This window comes from Hippichthys cyanospilos, chromosome 5 (assembly GCF_059441005.1).
Source record: "Hippichthys cyanospilos isolate Australia breed blue-spotted pipefish chromosome 5, RoL_Hcya_1.0, whole genome shotgun sequence".
In the NCBI taxonomy this organism is placed as follows: Eukaryota; Metazoa; Chordata; class Actinopteri; order Syngnathiformes; family Syngnathidae; genus Hippichthys; species Hippichthys cyanospilos.
Genome location: NC_142373.1, coordinates 22,397,788 through 22,422,511, shown reverse-complemented (window position 1 = coordinate 22,422,511; position 24,724 = coordinate 22,397,788). Strand labels below are relative to the sequence as shown.

At 40.2% G+C, this 24,724-nt stretch overlaps 1 protein-coding gene across 2 annotated transcripts in view; it reads right to left on the bottom strand.

Moving 5' to 3' along the window:
- The window catches only part of dachd (dachshund d), a 155,289-nt gene extending 131,038 nt beyond the window's left edge, over positions 1 to 24,251 (bottom strand). For both annotated transcript variants that reach the window (XM_088415727.1, XM_088415728.1), the window contains exon 1: positions 23,350 to 24,251. In XM_088415727.1, the coding sequence (XP_088271853.1) occupies positions 23,350 to 23,954 (605 nt within the window). In that variant the 5' untranslated portion in view covers positions 23,955 to 24,251. The remainder of the gene's footprint in view (positions 1 to 23,349) is intronic.
- Positions 24,252 to 24,724: the final 473 nt, after the last annotated feature.

Here is a 24,724-nt window from a genome sequence, read left to right as displayed (position 1 = left end):
GTTTGAAACTGGTAGGACATGAGTGTGTTCTCAGAGTGGTGATGGAAAAATAATTAGCGCTGCTGGGGAAAAAGTTTCCTCTCTTTTTCAGTCGTCCCAGACAAACATGGTGGGCCTCGACCCCAAAACAATGTCGATCAAAGAGGAGGAACATCTGGAGCCACAAAGAAAGACGGAAAGACAGTCTTTTCCGGAAACAAACGTGGCCAGATCTATTAATAATCAGTGCTGAGATGTGCACTTAAGATAGTCACGCTGAGCGCATACCAAAAGCTCTTTCGTGTGATACAGTAGCCTACCTGCATGGTTACTCTGGAACCACCATGACCTGTTTTGCTTTCATCCACAATACCCAAAACCACATTTAACAAAGGATCTACCTTTTGTGCCCATGTGTCCCTTCCTCATCTTGCTCACCTTTTTTGGATGGCAGGTGTTGAGCGGTCACCCCCAACCCCTGTCCTTAATGCAATCTATCCCCTCATGCTTCCCCTCTCTTAACTTTGTGTCTCCGGCAGCTGGCGGGGGGAGGGAGGAGGCTTCAACAGCTGCACACGGTGGTGGAAAAAACATTGCAAAGTAAACACCTCCAATCCCCTCAGGATTGTCAAACTCCGGAGGCACCCATCTTGGTACCAATCCCCCTCGCAAAAAAATCCAAACTCTGATGGGGAAGACGACCATTGCACTCAGTGTCCTGTCAAACCTTTGGGTAATTTTCAGTTTGGCTAATGTGCCTCTTCCGAATGGAAATGCTGTTAGAGGTAAGATCAGTAGGCTTCCCCCCCGCAAGCATCAAAATAAATGAGATCATCTCTGGGGCTTTTTGTTTTACCCCGACAAGGTTAGGCCAGCCTCATTCCATATTTCCTGAGGGCGGTAAAGGAAACAAAAAGGATTCCATGCAGATAAATCACCAACACAGATCAAAAGACAAATCAGTGGCATAGACAAAAGATGCTGAGTTGCTAAGGACAATGGGGAGGCCTGAAGCAAACGCGTCAGAGGAGCGGGCTGTTTTAAGGTTTCCATTCGAGGTCAAAACAACTTCGGGAATGGAGTATCATTGCTGGCATCGGACGAAAATATGGGACCTCAAAAATTTCGTTTTGCAGGAAACGCCGTCCAGCAGTATAGCACAGTATTTTATTTGTCATAGTACTCACTTTCGGGTCTTTTTCAACGACACTCACTTGCTTCAGATACATGGCTAAAAAAAAGTTAACTTATTACGTTAATCTATTACGTTCGTAGACAATTTGTAAAGTTTAAAAGTTTGTTTTTTTTTGTATTGTCACCTACATGAATTGAGAAATCACAAAAAAAGAAAAATCTTTGAGAATAAAGGGACAGAAGCAACCACTGACTGATTTTATTTTGACAAATGACTTGTCAAAAAACTTGTTGATTGTCGCCTTAATAATATGAAGCGACTTATACAAGACAAACTAATACGAGAAAAACTAATCCATTTGAATCACGGTGATGCGAAAGAATGTATCAATGTAGATGAACATAAAATGATCAAGCCATTTTCTGTAAAATCTACCCATCTTACAGAATGATGTCCCACCTGAACATTGTGCTTTATTCTAATAGCATGCGAGGCCAAAAGGGTCAAAGGATTTACCAAATCGATTTGGTTGCACCCTGTGCAGGTGTCGCAAGGAAGATTAGCATTAAAATATAAATCTTAGCCATGCCAAGACCTCTTTGAAAGCGAGCCCCTCTCAAGTGGCTGTCTGCAGCCCAAATAGAGGAGACCTGATACTGCTGTCCGAGGCAAGAGCTTGGGCGGAGTTGAATTGATGGGGGTGCGTTCAAGGTCAGTGCCACAACAAAGACAGGAAGTTCAACATAGACCCTTTTCACATAGTTTCCGCAACACTGGCATTTCAGATACTTAAGGATTTGGATTTATTCCTCTATTTAGTAACTTCATGTGACACTTAAAATACTTGTCTGACGTTTGCTTTCAATGCAACAGGGCAGGAGAATTGAATCCGAGGTGTTAAACTTCATATCCTTGTCCTGGTTTTCAGCGCTTGTTCTTCTGGTAAAATTGACCCTTATCCAAAATTGACTTTTAACCACAACAGATACTTCCACAAAATATAGGAAACCACCTTTATACCCAGTTTTACCTACAGTGCATTTAAACCGTAAAACCAAGCCAAGAAATGTGTAGTTTGAGTAATTCTCAATTCAGTGTTCCATGTACCATTCGTCTTGCCTCTTATACTACCTGAAAAACTGAGGTCCATTTCTCCTACCTTCAACCTTCATTCAGTGTCACTACTCTTCAGGCACCCCTGTGCCTCTGATACTAGCTCTGGAATCAGGTTGCATGCTTGCAGGTTGATTTTAATCCCCCATTCTGTTTTAATACATTACACACAGAGAACAGTGGATAAAAAGCTTTTTCTGGCAGTGTACAAGGAGCTATAGATTTCTACTTCAGTCATTCTTTAAAGCCTCTCTATCGCCAACAACGCTGCTAATGGAGAGAGAACTGGAGCCCGGAGCTGGCAGAGACACCTGCAACATATTTTCTCCCGCACACCTCTTCCTCCTCCTCTTCTTTGCCATCCATTCCCCCTCCCCCCTCGACATTAAAGTCCTTCACAGAAATCAGAATTTAATAAATCACCCCAGAGCCTGACAGAGTTTATCTCCGGGGGTCGCCTCTGCCGCGCAGACACTCTGCGACAAAGCCTGGCACCGATAAGATGTGAAATTAAATACAGTTAGTACTTTGAGACAAAAGGCAGGAGAGCGTCACGGCTAGCTTTGCGAGATGTAAACGGCGGGCCTGCTTACACAAACGCCACAGAGACGGCGAGGTGATTCATTTCAGGTTTCCCCACATACACATTTAGTCTCATTTGCATCATCCACTGTCAACATATCGCTTTTCCCAGATACGTTCAAGAGCTTTCATTAGGGCGTCCAGGGGATGACATCCCATTTCTTTTTTTTTTTTTTTTGCGGTGTTATTAATCACCAGAACGCTACTCCAATGCGGCGCCATCTCCATCACGGATCAAACGCTATCTGCCCGTGTTTCCTTTCAGTCAGCAGACATGCCTGACACCAGCCATCAGCGCCGCTAAAGGAGACTTATGAGAGCACGCCGGGTCTCCGACGACCTTACAAATGCGCTACATGAGCGTTTAATACCGGCGGGGGTATAAATGTGAGGATTTGTTCAGCGCTAGTCGGATCTGTCAGCGCAAACCTCAGGCAGCGCAGCACAGTATCACAGACGAGAGAGACGGAGCGGGAGGCCCACCGCTGTAAAAGTAATATAACAATGAAACGGCTGCCCCGGTGTTATGAAGAAGATTGGTTTTAACGAGTAATATTGTTTTCAATTAACTGTGCTCTCGTCAGGAGATGGACGACCTCCCCTGATGTTGCCCCAACATGGTAGTTAGGAGAACGCGCTGTCAGGAATTCGAGAAGATATAGCTTGTTTAATAGTAGAGATAGGCCAAAAACATATCACAATAAAATGTACAAAACAGATATGTCACCGTCAGGAATTGACACTTGTCATTGGCGTTGTGTTTTTAACATTGTCCCTTTTTTGGGGGATGGATGGCAGATATCCAATATGTCAAGTGTTGACTGCATGCGCTAATATCCTAGTTAACCTCACTTTAAAATGTTACACAAGCTTAGTGTCATTGGCACGTTTCTGTGCCATGTCAGTCTTTAACATGGATTTGTCAATTAAAATAAAGATTTTTCATCAAAGTGTGCTTTAACAAACTGTATTATGTTATAATAAAACCATTCATCCATTATCGTAATTGCTTATCCTCACAGGGATGTGTTGGAGCACAGAACACCTCAAACTTGTTACCATCTAATCACAGGGAACACAAGACAAATATACTCATAAAACACATCTATGGACAATTTAGAGTGACTGATATACCTACCATGCCTGTTTTTGGAATGTTGGAGGAAACTAGAGTCCCCTGGAGAAAATGCAGGTACGGGGAGAACATGCAAACTCTTCACAGGAAGTCCAGAGCCGTAAGCAATTATAATTTATTTATAATTATTATAATCATGTTTAATAGCCTCAGGCCACAGGACCCCTCCTCTATAAAAATTCCTAACATGACCAGCCCGCGGCCCACCCTGGGAACGCTGTGACCTGCGGGTGAAGCCTAATCTCTTCCGACTGTGTCCTTCCCTGCTGACCAGACGGCTGTCATCCATAGCCATCACCATTGCTGCGACTGATTTCTTCCTGCTGAGACAACAGTGCCAGGGAACTGTCAACAGGACGGACCCCAGCAGGGATTCCAACTGGGCCTCTCGAGGTTCTGCAGGCATTGACACTCCAACGTTCTTTTGCAGAATGTAGAGAGGAATGGCAAGAATGTCGGGTGCCATTATGCACCCTGATAACATTCCACATCCAAGAGCATGATTGCGTTCCCACAAACAGCCGACATGACTTTAGAATGGCACCATCAACCAAGTGTCAAAGAAACTTAAGTGTTTACCATTTATTACGACAGATGTTGGACAAATCGGTTTCCAAATTGAAAGTTGAGAAGACCTTCAAGCTTATCCAACATGCCGCCAACAAAGGAAAGTGAAAGTAAAACAAAGCAATTAAGGTACTGTAATGCCGTCACATGTGGGCAAGGACGCGACGACTGCCAGTGCACTTCCAGCCGTTTAATGAATGGGATTAACAGTCAAATACGCAAATACAATATGAGAATAATTGTTGAGCTGCATCAGAGTGAACATAACCTTGGCGTCAGGAAGAATTGATGTACCTCAGACCCAAAAGTCTCTTTGTTTAACCATTAACATTTCATCATCAATGTGACAAAGTCATTTTCAACATATTAGTTCAGTCAGTAATTTGAAAAAATAGCCTGCACACGCACACAAACACACATACTCACACATGTGCCGCACCAATAGAAAAGGTTCTTTGAAAAAATGTGAAATTCTCCAAATTTGGACATGCTAGGTTACGGCCAGATGTGGGTGACATAGTCATTATTCTTCATTATTTCATGAAACCACATTTCTTTACAATTAGTTTAATTCAATTTTTTTTGTTTTTATGCCTAGCGTGTTATTTTCCTTCATTAAAAACATGTCATCAGGTGCTGATATTGAGGGGGTCAGGAAAAGATCAATGGCTTTTAAATTAATTTCAAGGTGGAACGATAATTTGATATTCAAGTAAATGAGTTTGAGCTTTTGTAGATGGGTTAGGGTTGGATGCTGTTATGAAAGGCAGGATTCACGAAGTACTTCTGGGTGGAAATTTGAAATGTTTCATAAGCACCATCTTGAGGTAAATTGCTGGCTAGTGGCTCACAAGGTCTAGGTTCTAAATGACGGCTAATAACGGACATATTGGGATCATACACCAACATATTTATTAAAAATCATCCATCCATCTATAAATCCATTTTCTAAAGCTACCTATCCTCACTAGGGTTGATTTTGCGCTGGGGGCCTGTCCTAGCTGTCTGCGGGCAGTAGTCGGAGGACACCCTGAACTGGTTGACAGCCAACCGCAGGGCACATAGAGATGAGCAACCACTCACACTGACAATAACAAACACACATACATCAAGCACTTAAGGGAATTTTGTACTAAACTATTTCCACCTTTAAATATCCAGTTTTTCCTCTATATTTCTTTTTTCAGCAGTGGGGAGAGGCTAAATGGGGAGCCTGATGTGTTTGACGAACGTTAGCTAGCGTCATGCAAATGAGCATGTGCAAGTATGTTTCAATACTAAGCAAGATTGTTATTTCAGGGCACTACTCTAACTTTTGCACTGGTTATTCAGCTTGAATTTAGGCCTTGTCTACACATAACCAGGCTTATTTAAATGCATAGTCCTCACCCCCAGTCATGTGTAAAAAACCTCAGACATTTATCACCCATTTGCAAGAACCCCAGCTACGTGTAGACCAGGAGTCACCAACCTTTTGAAACTGAGAGCTGAGACTTCTTTGGTACTGACTAATGTGCCAAAGTTTATGTGAAGATACCGATCATCTTAATGTTTTTTCACAATAATTAAGGAACAACTGTAGTAAATATGCAAATCAAATGTAATATGTAATGTAAATGTAATACATGTCTAATTGTTTGTATAATTCATAGAAAACGACCAATGCTCTATCTCTTGTAAACTATTTGCTTAACAGGCTTGCAGGCTACTAAAGTGATCTTTGGGGGGATACCTGGTGCCCGCAGGCACCAGGTTGGTGACCCCTGGAGTAGACTATGCCTTAGTTGCACACTTTCTTGAGGGGGTATACAGCATGACCATATTTGCTGATGTGTAGTCTCAATTTGCAGCAACCCGAGTGAGGATACGCAGCTAAAGAAAATGGAGAGATGGATGGATTTTACTGTAACAAGCAGTGGCTGGCAAAACAGATAAATTGCTCGATTTAACTTTAAAAGTGATCATTTCATCGTTTTTTTTTTTTTTTTTTTGTGATGAGGTCACCCAGACACATACGATTCAGGTGGAAGGCAGGCTCCGAAGGCCTCCTTCCCAGATCACAGGCCAACTTCAAATGGCCACCCGGTTGAGGTCTGCATGCAGTTCTTCATAGATGTACAGTACTTTGCATGCCTTGACCTGCTGTTGGACTCAAGCAAGTTAAGTGTCTTCTCCTATGTCAAGAAGGATCAGCGCACTTCTTGTGCATGGCACTTCAAGGGAATGAGAAGAACCGATTCGTCAGATGTGTTCACGCCCTCAACACTAAAAAATGTTTAGTTTTGTTTTCCTAAATGCGCCATAGTACACAAGTCTGCAAAACTACATAACTTAGTCTAGCTTGACCATGCAGTGTATTAGACCACACCTTATGCCAGGCTTGATGAGTTAAAATTCTCCAAAACGCTTTGGTTCAGGTCTTCATTTCCTAGTTAAATATAGATTTCACAGTTCAATATTTGCATGCCTGATTTTTTCCATTTTTTTATGATTGAACTGTACAGAAATTGTGATTATGTCACTTTCCACAGCTTGTCTTGATCCTGCTACAACTTCTGTCCTGTTGAACAACCTACTGTATATAGCCCGCAACAACAGAAACAGGAAATGGCACAGCTGTCGATGTCAACACAAATAGTGAATGTTTACAGACGCTGAAACACACTGGAGAGCTTAGTGGTGGATGAACACAAGTACGCTCGCACGGACTCCATCGCTGCTGTGAGCATCAGATAAGGGAAGAAATAACAAAAAACGGACTGTATCCGCCACTGCGTTAACATAAACTTTGTTTGATGTGAGCGGTTCATTCTTTTTATTGTTCCTGTGTTCAAATGACAGGTCGTTTTTTTTTCTTCCCAGAGCAAATAAACTGCACAAAGAAGGGTTTGATGTCCCGAAATGCGATCTGTATTTCTTTGCATTGTCTCCACTTCCTAGCGTGGCTTCTTGAAAGGTCAGCAGGAGGAGAGAGGAAAAAAAAGGCCATTTGATAACTACAGAAGGACCTTTTGGCTTTTATTACGCCGTCTTTCATCTGCTTTGAAACAAAGCATGGCATGCTCTTGCAAAAGAAATTGATCACCTCCATTTTCATTAAAACTAACTTCAAAGCAAGGTCAATGAGCAGGCATCCTTAAAAGGAATTGCTGATTTGAGGCACGCAACACCAAGCAGAAGTAGAAATTGCACAGTACTCATGATACAATATTGCAGTACTTTTCCAATGACACATATAGCATCGCAAATAAAGCAAAATAATTCATATATTAGAAAAAAATATTGACAGTGGAAGAGTAACTCTATGTATATGCACTTTACAAATAGTTTTACAAGTAATAACACATTTATGGGTCAAAAAAATATGTATAAATATATATATATATATATATATATATATATATATATATATATATATATATATATATATATATATATATATATATATATATATATATATATATATATATATATATAATGGGGGGGGGGGGGGGGGGCAACTTGGAGAGTTGGCAGAAATTGACCTAAGTATTTGTCCTCTTTTGACCCATTATTGGGTAATTTTAAATTGTTTACAGTGTGACTATTCCAATATTTGACCAACATTACAAACGAGATCTTGAAACAGCTTTTGTAGGATAATTGAAATAGTGCAATGGAACAAAAATGTACAATTAGGGTGGGAATGTTAGAAGAACTCATGATCCAATTTCATCCAGTTTTTCAAACAGTAGGTATAGGATCATAAGAAATTATTTGTACAGTACTTGGAGATGTAATACTGTGTAGTGGAAAAAAAAACTGCTTGATAGGGATGGTAATTGCATAAGATTGTTTTGGGTTTTTTCACTCTTCCTAAAGTACCATTTATGGCATTATGGTTGTTTGTCTCTGTGTGCCCTGCAATTGACTGGCAACCAGTTGAGGGCGTCCCCTGCCTACTGCCTGAAGTCAACTAGGATAGACATTATCAGCCCTGCGACCCTTGTGAGGATAAGTGGCTATAGGAATGGATGGAATGGAATAATAATAATAATAATAATAATAATAATAATAATAATAATATTAATAATAATAATAATATGTTGTTGTTGTTGTTGTTGTTGTTGTGTCAATGAGTAACTCTTTTACATGAGCATAATAAAAACTCATGGGGGGGGGGGGGGGGGGGGAATGCCATAAACTGTGACAATAACAATCCTTGATTGAAATGTACAAATAACTAACTCATAGAATATGAACAATATGATGCAAAATATCTATCTTTCCAAACATAATGTACAATACATGACAATATCTAGCGTACAGGAAGAGGCAAAGGGAAAACAATGAATGAGCAAAAATGTCATTGAGTGTCCTAAAATTTTCTTAACAAGTCAAAGCTTTCCTGCAGTGTGACATTAGACATCAAAAATACTGATAATTAAATTGGATTTAAAATGTATTGTAAGCGATTAGGTACATGCATTTCCACACTCAATTTTCCATTTATGACCACCACAACTTCAACTCTATTTTTCTGACAGTAACCTTGGGAGATACTTAAGACCCACTCGCCTGCAAAAAATGTTTTTGATATGCTTGTGTCATTTAATCATCAGCGTTCTGCCACCAAGACTGTGTGGGACAATTTTGCAGGATATTAACTCCCGGCTAAAGCCCGCCTTGTATCATTTGCCGGGCCCAGTCAAGCGGCGTTCCCAGGAGGTATCTTGCTCTCCTCGACACTCGTAAGCGATCCAAGCCCGACTGGGCACAATACACAGGTAGAATGAGCCATAAAATGATAAAGGAATGAGCCAATGGCAGATTTAAATTAAGTCTTTCACTGACGAGCAGTGAGAGAGATGAAAAAAATAATAATAATATAATAAAATAAATAAAGAATATATACAGTATATATATATATATATATATATATATATATATATATATATATATATATATATATATATAAATATATATATATATATATATATATATATATATATATATATATATATATATATATATATATATAGTGTGTGTGTGTTTGTGTGCGTGTGTGCGTGCGTGCGTGTGTGTGTGTGTGTGTGTGTGTGTGTGTGTGTGTGTAAAAAAAACAAAACATAAAAAATATGTGTCTGTGACCACATTAAAGGAAACAAAGAGGAACACTAAACACAAGCCGACCCAAAAATGATTGGAATTTGACCAAATAACCTTTAGGGACCCTAGGGAAAATTAATGATTAATTTATCAGTTTCTCAAAAGTACAAACATTTCAAAGGCACAGCTTTGTGGCTGTAGGTCATGCTCAAAGACAGCATCATAATCCTTTATTTTTTCTTAGACAGCAAAACTACGTGGTTATGGGTGAATCAACTGCGCCTCTGCTGGTTGCTGGCATGCACTGCACTCAAATGCAATTCCAAGACAATTATTCAATCACTTCAACACAATTTTCATCAACAGTAATTCAGTGGTTCCTCAAAAGTTTGCATTTATTTTTTACCACAATAGTGTATCTTAGTTTATTTATTTGTAGTCATGGCAGACAGTGGCAGGCAAAGCAATGCGGATTTTTGACCGTTTACCTGGTTTATTTCTTTTCTCTAATGTGTCATGGAGAAAATCTTTTTGAAAAATGTCAGGAAAATTGTTTAATTTTTGAGATTCTAGAGTAGCTTTTTCCTTTATCGTTTTTCATTTGTAGAAAAAAAAGCTACTTTGCAGTGATCCACGTGGATATCTCACATTGCTTAATGGAGTAACATGTTTTTTTTCCACAACACAGATGATGTGATTTTATCCAAACTAACTATATGAAGAGAAAAACGAGTTTCAAAACAGAGTCCATCCCTCAGACTAAACGCCACACATACTCAAGCACAGTATACAATGCACATAAGAAAGAAAGCAGAGGCAAGTGATGAAAAGCCATACAAAGAAGTAGGTCAGCCTCTCATAATTGTCAATCATGCAATAAATGTGTGAGCACCACAAATGAATACAGCATTGGGAATGAGACAAAGCGTATTGGCATGCTATGTCAGCTTGACTCAATTCATCCTGCTTTTCACACAAGCCCGTTCACATGTGAACTCTCTCTCTCCCTCTATCTATCTTTCTCTCACTTGTTTCTTTCACACTACCTCGACCGCTCGCGCGCTGCAAATGTGTGAGTCGCACAGGGGTTAATGTATGTGGACGCGTCGTCCCAGCCCAGGGCCAATTTATTACCATGAGCCGCGTTTATTTCCATAGAGGAGGCGTCGCGCCGTATTATTTGCCTCACCGCAATGGAGTGACCACAAAAAGTTACTCTCCTGTCGCTCCAGGCTTGAAAGCAGCCGTGCGGACACGTCTTGCTGATTTGGAGATGAGATGAACTTAACTGTTTGAATTTAAACAGGGCTTAAAGCATTGGAACACAGGTCTATTACAAATTTAGGAAGAAAAAAATATTGACATTACATTAAGATCTTGCTCTGCACTGGGAGTAGAGAAAAGCATTAAAAAAATTGGTCAGAAGTTACAATTGTTTCTAAAAAAAACATACAATGCACAATAATCGGGCCAAGCAAGCCCTACCTGTGATAACAAACAAACAAACAAAAAGCTGCCTGTAAATGTGCTACAAGCTATGAATCCAAAACAGTCATCTTATTTCAAAACTATCATGCATAACCTCAAAAAATAAAAATTAAAAAAAAGTATTCAAATTACTTGATTCAAACAAACTGGCAAAGATGCTCTATTATGACCCATTGTAATTGGTTGACATAGGTCATTTTAAAAATGATCTTTTTAAACCATTTAAGTGGTACAGAAAAGGAATCGATGATGAATTAAACATAATGGCATTTAAAGTTTTTAACAATGTTTCTATTTCTATAGCCACTTATCCTGACAACGAACCCAGGCTTGCTGCTGCCTATCCCAGCAAACGTCCGGTAGTTGACGGGAGACACTCTGAACCAGTTGGTAGCCAATTGCAGAGCACACAGAGACATGCAACCATTCATGCACCCAATCACACCTAAGGACAATTTAATTTAAAGTCCCCAATACACCTGCCATGCATGTTTTTGGAGTGTGGGAAGAAGCTGGGGTGCCCAAAGAGGACCCACACGGGCTCCTGGAGAACATGCAAACTCCCCACAAAAAGGCGGGAGCGAGGTGGATTTGAACTTGGGTCACTGAATTGTGAGGTGGACATGCGTACCACTGCTACACCGAGCCACCAAATTTTTAACTAAATACTGTAAGTGCAACATTTTCCATAAGCAATCACAATTAATCCAATTTTTTAACAAATATTGTCAACAACGGCAGCTTGGTGGCGCAGTGACACTACAAAAATCAAAAATTTGGTGCAAGATTTACCACTCATGTCCACAGCTAGCTGACAAAACCGGTGCATTTGATACAGGGTTGAAAACTTTCAGTCATCCTTTATTTGACAAGTATGAAACAAGCACTTAGAAGTAGCGTGACTTATGGCTAACAAATAAGCTAATCGAGAATCAATAGCTAATTGTCCCTCTTTCTAGGGGACAAAACAAAATACAGGAACAACACCAGCTCGATCTAATTGTTTTCTTCTTGCCTTTGATAAAGGCAAGCACGCATGTCTCATGTGTTCCTATTCTGAGGATATTTGTTTGTTTACTGAAGCAGCTTGGACTATGCAAACCATATCTGATAGAGTTACAAAATGTTTCAAGGATGCAGGCTGGCTGTGCGCTGCCGATGTGAAAGCGACATTCCGAAGTACTTTGAAAACGACTGAAAGGGTGTGTACCAAATACTATGTCCTAGTACTCATTTGAGTAACCCACAAAAAAGTTATGTGCACCACTGACAATACATATTCTATAATGTGATCGTAAACAGAGCTGGTGTTAGCACAAATAAGTGGTAGCTGAAAGAATTGGCTTGCGATGGAAAATTAAAACACTTGCGGATGATTTAATTTGCCCGGTGTCCTTGCTGGTACATCAGTTTTATAGACCGCAGAAAGTAAGTGATTAAGGTTGACAATTTTCTTACGTTCATGTAGAACCAAAATGGTTAAAGAAGATGTATTTTAGGGTCACTTTCACTTTCTTCTAAGTTGTTGCTTCAAACAGTCACCACTTTCACGAGAATTGAGCCGACTTTTTGCTGCACTCCTGGCAGTCGTCCACAATCGTCCCAAAGCGCAGTTGCTCCTTGACACCTGCGAAGGTTATGAGTTGGCTATCAATAACAGCGGGTCAACGCATCTTCATCCAACAACGACACTCCGAGCCTTCTTTCTGCACTTCGCGTCTTCTGTTCAGCCGGATTAACCATGGGAGTCGTTTTATTGGCCACACCGCTCTTGTTTGTCCCCCACGCCGACTCAAATGTCAGCATCTCCCTGACGTTTCCTCAAAATCGCCCGCGCCGCCACTTTGCTACGGCGCCTGGCTATTATTACCTTCCTCTTAAAAAGTGACAGGTGATGTCCTCTGAGACAAGCGCTGCGTCAAACCGAGGTGTTGTTGGGCCAATGGGATTGCGAGGGGCAGACCTCTGTGAACTTAATGTGCTTTGATGCTACACCAGAAGTCTACTGCTATAATGCATGACAAAGTACTGAGGCACGCCTTTCATTCAAAGAAGATGAGTTCCACCTATAGTACTGTTAGCATCGCTGTCATTTACACAGAGTTGTTATGGTTGAGTTTGGAGTGTAATGTGGTGATCTGGAATAATCAATCGTTTAGCCAAAGTGTTTTTCCTCTAATTTGGTTAATCATAAGTGCAGTGCATTTTTAAGTGATTGTTCGTTTAATAGGTTTTCACTCCACACAGGATGGTCCGTCAGTGTAGTACCAGGTTGTGCCAAAACATACATGGCGTCTACTGGAACAGATACAGAGGAATTAAGAGTAAGAGAGGCAGAGAAGGCTGCCAACTATACAGTACACTATACTCCAGAAATAATTATTGTTTCAGCAAGAGAATATGTGCCTGTAAGGAGGACTGGATGAGATAAAAAAATAAAACCTCCAATATTTTTTCACCTCTGATTTCAGCTATAACTTTTTACATGAAGTTTTTTTTTATTTGTTTGTTTGTTTAGTTTTGTTTTTTGCCAATTTTAAAGTATTTTAAAAAAATAGAAGGACTGGATTGTGGAAACAAATGTTTTCATTAAATGAAAAATGTGAACATTAAAAATATGTATGTATGTATGTATGTATTTATTTATTTATTTATGTTACTCGACATTATAAACTATTCAATTTAATATCTTTAAAATATTTTTCCTTTAGTGATTTTAGAAAACAGTTTTTCTCTGATTTCAAAATATTTATTTTATTTTTACAATTTAATGTTAATGTGTTTACATGGTGCAATTTATGTTATTTTCATAGTTTTGCAATGGAATAAATAATAATTTTGCAAATGAATAAGATCGGATCAGCCATTCGGGAAATAGCCCAAATTTCCCCGCCACCATGCCATTACCTGTAAATTATATCGAGTGTTGTTTTTTGTGTTGCTGCTCCATATGTGTTTGGCAACAATTGCTTGAAGGTTTTAATTATTGTAACATTTACGCAATCTTTTGATAGCATAGGTTAGCATGAAAAATCAAAACTTTTGGTTTGTTACAGCATTTAGGTATTGGGTGAATATACAATTTGTGATTGTTCTTTTATGTGTAAGTTTTAGAGTAGATTGACAATCAAGTGGGAGTGATAAATGAGCAGTTTGAAGCAAGCACATGGTTCTTCTTATTTGGAGAGATAAGTGAAAATATGAGTGAGAACAAGTGCTATTTTAATAGGGGAATATTTTATTAATTTACCCCCAAGTAATACAGCCTACTTTACAAACTTTATTAGACTATTGCTGATCTTAGTCCCACAACAAAAAGTTTCTGTCCATGCAGTGATGCCCTAAAGTCGGTCCACATTCCAAAGTTATTCCCTCAAAGGTTTTAATACCATGGGTGCTCTTCTCATTAAAACCTAAAACAATGCAATGCCTTATGTTGAAAATTCAAACAGTGTCTCATCTGCTGACTCAACTCGGATACGTGAGATTTAATCCATCACAACACACGCACACACACGCACAGCCACATTACACATAGTGACTGCATCGAGTGTTTGTCTGCTTCAGACTTCCCGTCAAACAGAGTTAAGGTCATTTTTCTTTGGTTGGTCATCACAAGGTATTGACTGAGGGCGAAAGCTTTTGAAGCAGTGTGAAGAATGAGCCACGAGTCTCGAGTGTCATTAGCTCTGGGGGCTTTTCTCAGCTAGCGCCAGGTAAAGATTAGATAACAATCAGGTCTTTTTTTTTTTTTTTTTCAAAATAACAGATTCCACTCTTCAACGCAGGTAGAAGACATAGCAGACCTTAAAGGTGATATTTAACAAAATCATATCATGTTGCTGACTGTTTTTATGTTGTATGGCATTTCATTCAGGTACACTCTTTAAATAGATTCACTTTGTTTTTCAGTTGTTACTAGTTGCAGTGAGGGCTCTATTTTTGCATGAAAACCTAACAAGATGGGATCCATTACCCTGCAGTACATAGAAACGCACACAAACAACACCTTTGACAGCTCAATATGTGTAATTATATACATATACTGTATGCACATATATATATATATATATATATATATATATATATATATATATATATATATAGAGTCCAAGGTGATGGCATCAACATGGAGAAAATACTAACACTGAAGTAATAGTGTGGTGAAAAGATACTGAAGCCGCTCAAGACCATGTCATGACCATGTCATAAAGGTACAGGTCACACCAACAACTGCTGTGCATGTTAGACTTATGGCTTTTACTTTTCCTCATTAAATCCAAACACTAAAATTGAGTTAGGTTCTGCATTTTGTATAGTCAAATGTCCTAAACTATATTTGTATGATCCTGAGGAGCAGCTGCTTCAAATCTCAAAATCTTCCAAGTCATTCTTGCTGTAATAAGCTGACATTATTAAAGCTGAGTTGCTTGTTTGGAGTAGAGAGCTGAAGAAAGCAACTCTTGAGGAACAACATATGTGTGTTTGTGCAGGAGAAGATTCATCCCTGATAGCCGCCGTGAAAGAAAGAAAAAAAGAAAACAAGTGGAGGAAATTTGTGGAATCCCATCTGAGATGGCCTCCCTGATGGATTCCTTTTCCTGTCAACTCAGACGAGAAATGAAGCCGAAGAAAATTAACTCCTGATACGGCCACGCTGAATTAGACAGAAAAGAGGAAGGGGGTGTAGTGTGAGAGCAAACGAGACACTTTTTAAGGATTCCATCCTTGTCATTTTCAATTTTCTGCTCTTTTGGACATGCTTGTATTCAGACTCCCCAACATCTCTTCGCCATATCAATCCTAATTAGACAATCTGGGCCCCGCCAAGGATGGGAAGCAGCTTATTTGCATAATTTAATCATAAATACTCAGTGATACATATTTCCAAATGCATTTGTACAATTATCTTTTCATCCTTAGGGCAAAAAAAAAGCATTAATATGATTAGGCAATACTTTTCCAAAAAGGGAAAATACGTTTTTTTTTTTTTTTTTAACTCCAGCTTAAGGCTATATGAAAAATTAATTAAATTCAGAGGAAAATCAATTTCTCCATGTGACCATATTAGACTGTGCCGACCCAGGGCTCATGTTCCTCTTCCCTTTCCTCCAATCAGGAAATCTCATCCACAGCCTCCAACTTGTCAGGAGCATTTAGTGTCCTCACATAGAAGACTCACGCCACGCTCGCTAAACGCATCGTGGAGAGGAAGATGGTGATGAGGAGGGACTTGATTTGAAACTTTTGTGATTTATATGTGATTCATTGACTATAAATAATCAATAAATAAATCATCAAATAAATCATCTTATGCTTTGTCTCAATTGTGACAGTCTATTAATCAATTGATTATCAAATCATCTTATTTTTTCAAATCATCTAGTTTAGAGACATGTTGTCATTTCAAACTGTCCAATTGCTCAAAAATTTAGCTTGACAACTGGTAGTAAATATCCAATTTCTGTCACAAAAGTGGGCTCCGTTAAATCTAAGCAAAACATTTGCTTTTAATTAGAACAATCAATGACCAAGATGTTTGCCTATTTCCTGATGTTTCTAACCAAACTGGTAACTGAGTAAAAATCAATTTCTGCTCATAGAGTTTATGCAGTCTGTTTGAATGGTGTCAGGTCATTGTTAAATGAAGGCATATGAATATATATTTTTTTAAATTAGATTTATTGATTAGTGAAAAAGAAAGAAAGATGAATCAATGAAACTGCCTGAAGTCAGCTGGATAGGCACAAGCAAGCCTGCGACCCCTGAGAATAAGCGGCAATAGAAAATGGATGGATGAATTATCAATGAAAACAATTCGCTGTAGCCCTAATTTTACTACACCATATAGAGAATTCGTAACATGAGAATGTTAGAACTTATGGAGCGTAAGGATAGTTTCATACAATTAAGAAAAAAATGATGAAATCTTAGGAATAACAAATATTTTTGCCAGAATGAACTTGAAATGCATTTGTGATTAAATAAAATGTATAGTAAAATTTGCACCACATAAATTAATATGAGCATGAAATTGGAGCAATGAAACCAGGGTCATGGTGGCCATTGGGAATTTTGGGATGATTCCTGTGCTGTGACCGATCTGTGTCAGCAGCAAGTCCTGGACCGGATTTTGTTCCTACCACAGATCTGATTAAAACAACGGTAACTTTTTTGAGCAAAAAAAAAAAAAAAGTTGTTTTACAATGTGAAGGGAAAAGGTGCAGATTTGCAAGCTGTATCAATGTAAAAAAAAAACAAAAAAAACAATAATATTAAGACAGTCAAACTGAAATGTTTACAAGAATAAAGTCCTGAAAAATATAGTTATCATTTTTAAAACCACATTTTCTCTTGGTAACACTTAAAGCTCCTTGTGGTAGTCTTTTTTGTCTTTTAATGTATCTGACTTTGGATACAAATAAGAGTGGGATCTGGAGAAGGCAAATGAAGCAATTCTACGTCTTAGCCATGCAAATAGCCCCCAAAGACACAAACGTCGTTAAGACGACGGCAAACAAAGCCTCTCTTAACAAGTCAACTCTACGGTCCCTTCACTCAAAACAATGCTGGGATTTTGGGAGGGAGGAGGTTATCTTGCACTTGTTCCAACTGGATGAATGTCAAGTTAATAAAGCTCTTCTGATTTTTCAAGGAGACTATTTGCAAGGGGAATGTAGGATGGGGTGAGGGGGACGGCGCACCTTGCTGCCATCTGCCACCTGCACAGTTGACTTGAGCACATGTACTGTACTGTACCTAATCAAATTTAGCAAAAATCTACTGAAGGATTAGGGAAGATAAATACATCCCAATCTTTTTTAAACAGTCCCAAACAATAAAACTGCAATTTGACTTTCAAGGAAGTGCACGGTTAGATTTTGATTTGAAACAGCATTGTCTACCATTATCGCCCCCCCCCCCCCCCCCTCCTCCCCCACCCCCATCCCTACCCTGTCTAATCAGGCATCTGTCACTCTTGTTTTTGAAGTTATTATCGCCCGGGCTCCCTCTTGGATGCGGTTGCCGAGTGACGGGTATCTCAGCACCCACTCTAACCGGGTAGAAACATTTGAACGGAATCCACAAATCTCCCCTGAGTACGTGTAAACACATTGGCGCCTTGTAAGAAAACAAATATATTTAAGAGAGCTCCACAGTGGAAAGGGAAAAAGGAGGTGGGGCAGGGGGGTTGGTTGGTGGTAGAGGGTGCAGATCACACTGAGCGCTGTGCAAAATAATTACCGTCACTTCCAGATGTGTGTACGCGTGTGTGTAAGCTTAAACATGCTTGAAAGGTGCACAAACGAGCCAGGGTGACGGGCTGCTTGGAAAACGCTGCCAATGATGTGCTTTTGTTCAAAGGGGGTGTAAAAAAGTGAAAAAACATCTCCTTTAATGTTTGTAATATTATATATCTGATTTGAAATGGGTCTCTTTTAAAGTGGTTTGTTGCTATTATTAAAATGTGTTGTTGCGCATCCTCGCTAAATCAGTCTAAAAAATGCGTGGAAAAACTAACACTTATATTAGGAGAGAGAGTTGTAACATTATGAAAACATTGACATTTTTGAAAAGAAAGTTTTCTGGAAAAAATTAGTTTAACAAAAAAACAAAGCCATACTATGAGAAACATGTCTTAACAATATGAGGACAACCGTTTTAACATGAAATGGGGGTCCCACCTGTCTCAAAGCGCTGTGGGGAAATAAGTGTCAAAAAGGTGCATTTGTTGAAAAGGTTGAGTGAAAAAAGTGCATTTTTGAAGGGCTGGCAACCCTTGACAGGTTTCATCTGATCCGTTAGATCAGGGGTCACCAACACAGACCCACAGGTCTGCCACCAAGGTCCATTTGATTAGCCCGGAGACCTGTTGTAATAATTCTTCATCAGTAATAGGAATTTGTGATTTCCTAACAATGTCATAGAAGTGATCATTTAAGGTTCATAATAATAAGCTTATTTCAATTTTATGTTTTCCTCCATAATCACTGACCTCCAATTGACTGAACATGGCTGTCTTTAATTCAATAAAAAAGTACTAATAACATCATTTAGGCTTTTTTAGAGAATTGGTTCTTTCAGAAGTATCAAACAGGTAACTTGTCATATACATCAGTATCCAAGCTCTCAGTTTTAAAACAGTATAAGACAAAAACATAATTATAGGGAAAAATGTATTGAAATGTATTTTTACCAAAAAACTGTGAAATTGCAAGTAATTGTCATAAATTGTCATAAGATGAGGAACCCTAAATATGACAGTAATGTAAATAATTGCAGATAAGATTGTGGCGGTATATTCGAAGCAAATATTTAAAAGAAGAATATGTTAAGAGTTATTTTGTATTCCTGTGAAATTATATAAAAAAGAAAGATAATTTTATAGGATTATTTAATTATAATAAAAATTAATTGAATTTTGAAAAAATCCCAAAGGAAAAAAAAAAAGAAAAGTTCAGCATTAGAAGAAAATATTAATTTAAGATATTCACAGAAATAAAGCTGCACCTATAAAAATCATAATTTTGCTTTTCTGTGAATAAACTCACAACATCACAGTTGACTCTCGGTCTATTTAAGTGGATCTTCCTTCCCTAGTTGCATGACGGTGTCTGGGGTGCTTAACCTTCAGGGTGAGTGAGGCGGGATCATGATTGTCAATTAACTGCAACATTGCTGTGCCTTTCTCAGCAACAGCAGACCAATGAGAGATATGCGATATCTTTCGGCCCGCCAAACAGCTCGCCACCCCACCGCCACCTCCTCCTATGTTATAATAACCTTTCAGAGAGTTCAAGTGTCACACGGCAATAAGAACCTTTTTCCATCCCACCGCGGGGAAAATGAAAAGGAAAACAAGTAGCTGGAACAGAGGGGCTCCTGGAGGGCCGCTCGTAATGTAAGGGAGATTACTGAACCTAGATCTGTGTGTGTGTGTGTGTGTGTGTGTGTGTGTGTGTGTGTGTGTGTGTGTGTGTGCGTGTGTGCGTGTGTGTGTGGTCAGGAAAGGAGAGGCAGCACAGGAGAACCCTTAAGAAAATCAAGGGGTCAACAATGGCTATATTCCGAAAGATTAACAATAATTACAAAGTACAAAAACACAGTGTACCTCAAAGGCACATGATGGAAAACCACATCTAAGTCACCACAAAAAATAAACAAAATTGCCCTCTGTCAAAGCCAAAAAAAGAGTTAATTTTTAAACCAAACCATATCTGTTCACACGGTGGCTACGAACGTAGGCTTCCAATTGTAATACAATTACTACCCCCCCAAATATTTCTTGGTACACCTTAAACATCAACTACTAGCTGATGCCTATTTTCTCTGCAAGCGCCACCTAGTGGTATCAGCCATAATGTTGCAACTGCTATTTAATACAATTAATTTTTTCAAGACACTTTTCCCAGTATTTTGGCACCAAAAAACAATAAATTCATCTGTATTAAAATATACAAAATCATTGTTTTAATATATACATGGTCTTTTGGTTTTATAGGTTAGGCTCAGGCCAAAACACCATAAAATGAAGTATGTGTTTGACATAAAAATATTATCACTAATATTGATTCCTATATTGTTAACCAACGTGTTTGTATTTTCTTTTAACTGCATCAAAGGTTGACAGATTTTTTTGCTGTGGTAATGGATTTTAACTCAACACATTTTGGCAACCTTCATGGAACAGCCAACAGGTTTTTCCCAGGGGGATACTTAGTGTGCAGCATTTATTTACCATATTGAGAGTTTATTGACATAGGGTACCTCTTTTTTTTTTTAACTCATGCTGCCTTGTCTGTCAACAGAAAGCAATTCATTAGCTTCTCTGCAAACCCGAACACAAAATTAAACGTCGCAGTCCAAAGAAGAGCACGTACACTTACATGTTTTAACTGTCTTTTTTTTTTTTTTTTTACAAACACCTTGTTCATATCTTAAATTGTAAAAGATGGCTATTACCATTATTTTTTTTTTCATTGGCCACAATGTCCACAAAAGCTGCAACAGGGTCAGCATCGTGAGTTGAGTAAATCCAAACGATTTCTAAGAGGCAACAACCAGTGATGGCACAATGTTGAGCAGTGTTGTTTAAGCACAATAGACAAGCGGGGGTGAACGAAGGGGGGCTTAATAGCCGCATGTGAAATAGTGCCCACCCCATTGTACACCATACACAAGTATTATTCACCTCATTGTTGCGTCAATAAAGAAGAGCAGGAATCATGGTGGAGCGAGACCATTTCCAGAGGATACTTTTTTTTTTTTTTTTTTTTTTAATCTGACGGGTGGGAAAAAAAGGGGATGGGGGCGGGCAGCCTGTTTACACAAACTGACCGTCTTGTCAGCGACCGTTCAATCACATACTAACACACCCACACACGCACACACATCCCCGGCAAATAAAATCATTGTAAGCAACAGAAGCCTTTTATCCAGCAGATGCCTCTCGCACGTGATGTAATTCTCCAAATGGGACGAGCGGGTGGACGGACACCGGGGCGGGCAGGCCTCTTCTTGACTGATTGATTTGGAGCCCGGCACCGACCCGCAGGACCTGGCGGCTTTCACAGACAATTACAGCGCTGTGTCCGTGTGCCCCGTAATAGCTCGGCACTTTAGCGTCATTAAAGCGGCGCGAGGCACTGCATTATCCTTTAACCCTCCCACCAATCCACCAAAACGACACGGGCAAATGCGCACCTAGCCATTGACATGAAGAGGAGTTCTGCTATGTCACCACACAGGAAGTGGATGACATATGTGTCAAGATTTACCCATTTTTGCTTTCATTGTTCAGTAATATCTAATAAGTGTACAGGAGGGGAAAACCTTGGCAACCAAAGGCCCCAGGGAGCGTATACAGAAATAGCTATGAAGGCCTAATTTAAACTATAAATGTATGACGATAGATGACCACAACATATGCCATAGGGCTTTCTGCCAAATGTTAGTGACTGCATATTGCAGCCATCTATTGAAAAGCATGGCATCTATATGCAGAATTCTCAAAGACGAAGCCGGTCGAAACATCTGACCACATATGCACATAAAAAAACATCTCTGACTGTCATGATTTTCAATACATTTAGTACGTATGGAATATGATTAAAAAAGGCCATCCAACTTTACTATATCCTATCAAAACAAATGCACTATCAAACAATGTTTTCATTCACTGATATAAAATGCGCAAATGTGGCAATGAGTGGTTCAAGTAGTTTACATCTTTTTAGCTGACTAAGTGAGTAAGTGGTTATGACTATTCCGCCACGTTCCCATCATATTTGCATTCCCCGCTCGTCTCCGTGGATACTGTTAGGAGGGGATCAATACAGAATCAATCACAGTGACAGGTGAGACGGTCAGTCTGACCAGCGTGTGTGTGAGAGGGAGACAGAAATAATCAAGCATCGATCCAGGCCTTTTAATCATGCCGTATTAAAACATATGAAGATTCCAAAATATTTAGGTTGCTAAAATTGAGTGATGTATTAATTCCCTCGCCTGTGTGTGTACGTGAGTATGTCGATGAATATGTGTCGTTGAGTTTTCTACAAATGGAGGCTGTTTAATTGAGGCTCGTTAATCTCCCATCATAATTCCTGTCTACTTGGTACATTTGTGATTATAATTATGGAGTGGAACGGCAGTCAATAAAAAAATATATTTGTATTTTTTTTTTACATTGGATGTGAAAATTTAGTGTCTCTGGAAGAAAAAAAAATAGTGTACCTCAATACATGCATAAAATATTCTGATTGCTAATTTGAGGAAAAGGAGGCTCATTCAGTAAATTGAATTGTCACATTTAAAGTCCCGCTGGGGACAAAGTTTATAAATGGCAGCGTTGAAAGCTCGACGTGCCATTGAGCAAATCACTGTCCCAAAATCCTAGGCACTGTTTGTGTGCCCCTTTTATCTCTGACTGCTCCCCTTGCTTTCCTGTGACTGCTTTAGTTCTAATTAGTGTGTTGAACAAAATGAATAAATATTCAAGTAAATTTAAATTCTCATTGGCGGATTAGAATCAGAGTAAAGTATTAAGTGCAGTTTAATTCATCCAGGACGTGACCTTGTTACAACGTAACTTTGATCTCAACTTTTTTCTGACTGACCCCATGGGTCAAAAAACTTTAAGTAAGCTGCCAACTAACTTTTGCGGCCACAGTAGCAAAAGTAGCACCGAAGCAGAATCCCGTGCGCGGACCACAGTCGACCCCTCCCCGCCCCTCTCTCTCCCTCAACTGCTTTCACTTACCTGGCGTTGGTACAGTCGTTGTAGAGCGTCTCGAAGTCTTTCCTGGAGATGAGCTTGCATCGGTTGACGCCGGGCTGGATGGCGCCGAGCCCGCGGAGGATTCGGACCTGCTCCACGTTGCACACCACCGGCGTGATCTCCAGCCTCTTGAGCTTGGTGTAGACGGTGTGCAGGCCCCCCACCAGGTGCTTGAGGAACAGGTCGAACGCCTGCGGTAGGCAGATGAGCTCGCAGCCGTCCACGGTGAACGAGGCCACCTTAGCCCCGCGCAGCTCCACCATCTTGCACTCGTTGTTCTGCGGGATGTTCTCCACGGGCGACGGCGTGGAGTAGACGGGCTTGCCTGCTCCGGGGATGCCCGCCGGGCTGCCGGCGGCCAGCAGCTCGGAGCGGAAGAGCGCCTGCGCGGCTCCCACGGCGGCCGGCAGAGGAGGCAGCGAAGAGGAGGAGGACGGCGACGGGGAGGAGGTGGCCGACGGCGGGGACGCGCTGATGCCGGCGCCGCCGGAGATCGCGGCCGGGGGCGGAGGAGGAGGAGGAGGCGGCGGAGGCGGCGGAGGGACCAGGGAAGTCGGCGGGAGGAGAGCAGCCGGGACGGCGGCCATGGTCACCTTACAGCGCTTGCAGGGGAGGGGGGGTTACGGAAGAGTCGCCCAAGTTCAAAGTGTGCGAGCCAGCCTTGCCGAATAAAAGAATCCACTGGAGTTGCGCGGGTGTTTTGTTTTTTTTTTCTTTTCCTATTTCGAGCTCCTCGGATAAGTTGCGTGGAAGTTGGGGCGCCAAAAAAGAAGAAGAAGAACAAGAAGGAGAGACGCGTGAGTAGTGCGTGATGGGGGTAGAGAGGAGGAGGAGGTGGTGGAGGAGGAGGGGGGCAGGACAATGATCAAAGATAGGAGGAGGAATGACAGCAGGAAAATGAGCTGAAAAGTGAAGCTCGGCTCGCTGGATGACTTGTTGTTGTCACACGGTGCGCGAGGGGGTGGAGCTTGGGGACAGTGCAAAAAAAAAAGGGCTTTAGAAGCGAACACACACAAAACGCTCCTATCATGAATACGTTTTTAAACAAGTGCATTAAACGTTTGTTTCCAAACCACGCGAGCCACTGAGGTTTAGTGAACCCACAATAGCCTTTTAGTTATTTATTTGGGGGTAAAACTAACGGCCAAGATAAGGATTCTTCAATTAAAAGTTAAAAGAAAATAAATATTCAAGTCATGAAGTATACATACAGTGGTTCAATACCCAGATGTTGTGTCATACGCACTTCTCAAACATGTTTTAAGGACTTTTGTTTCCGAGAGACGCGCTTACGGACGCGCACGCGCGGAGGCACAAAAAGAGACCGGTAGGATTACATTTGAAAACAAGTGCAGGA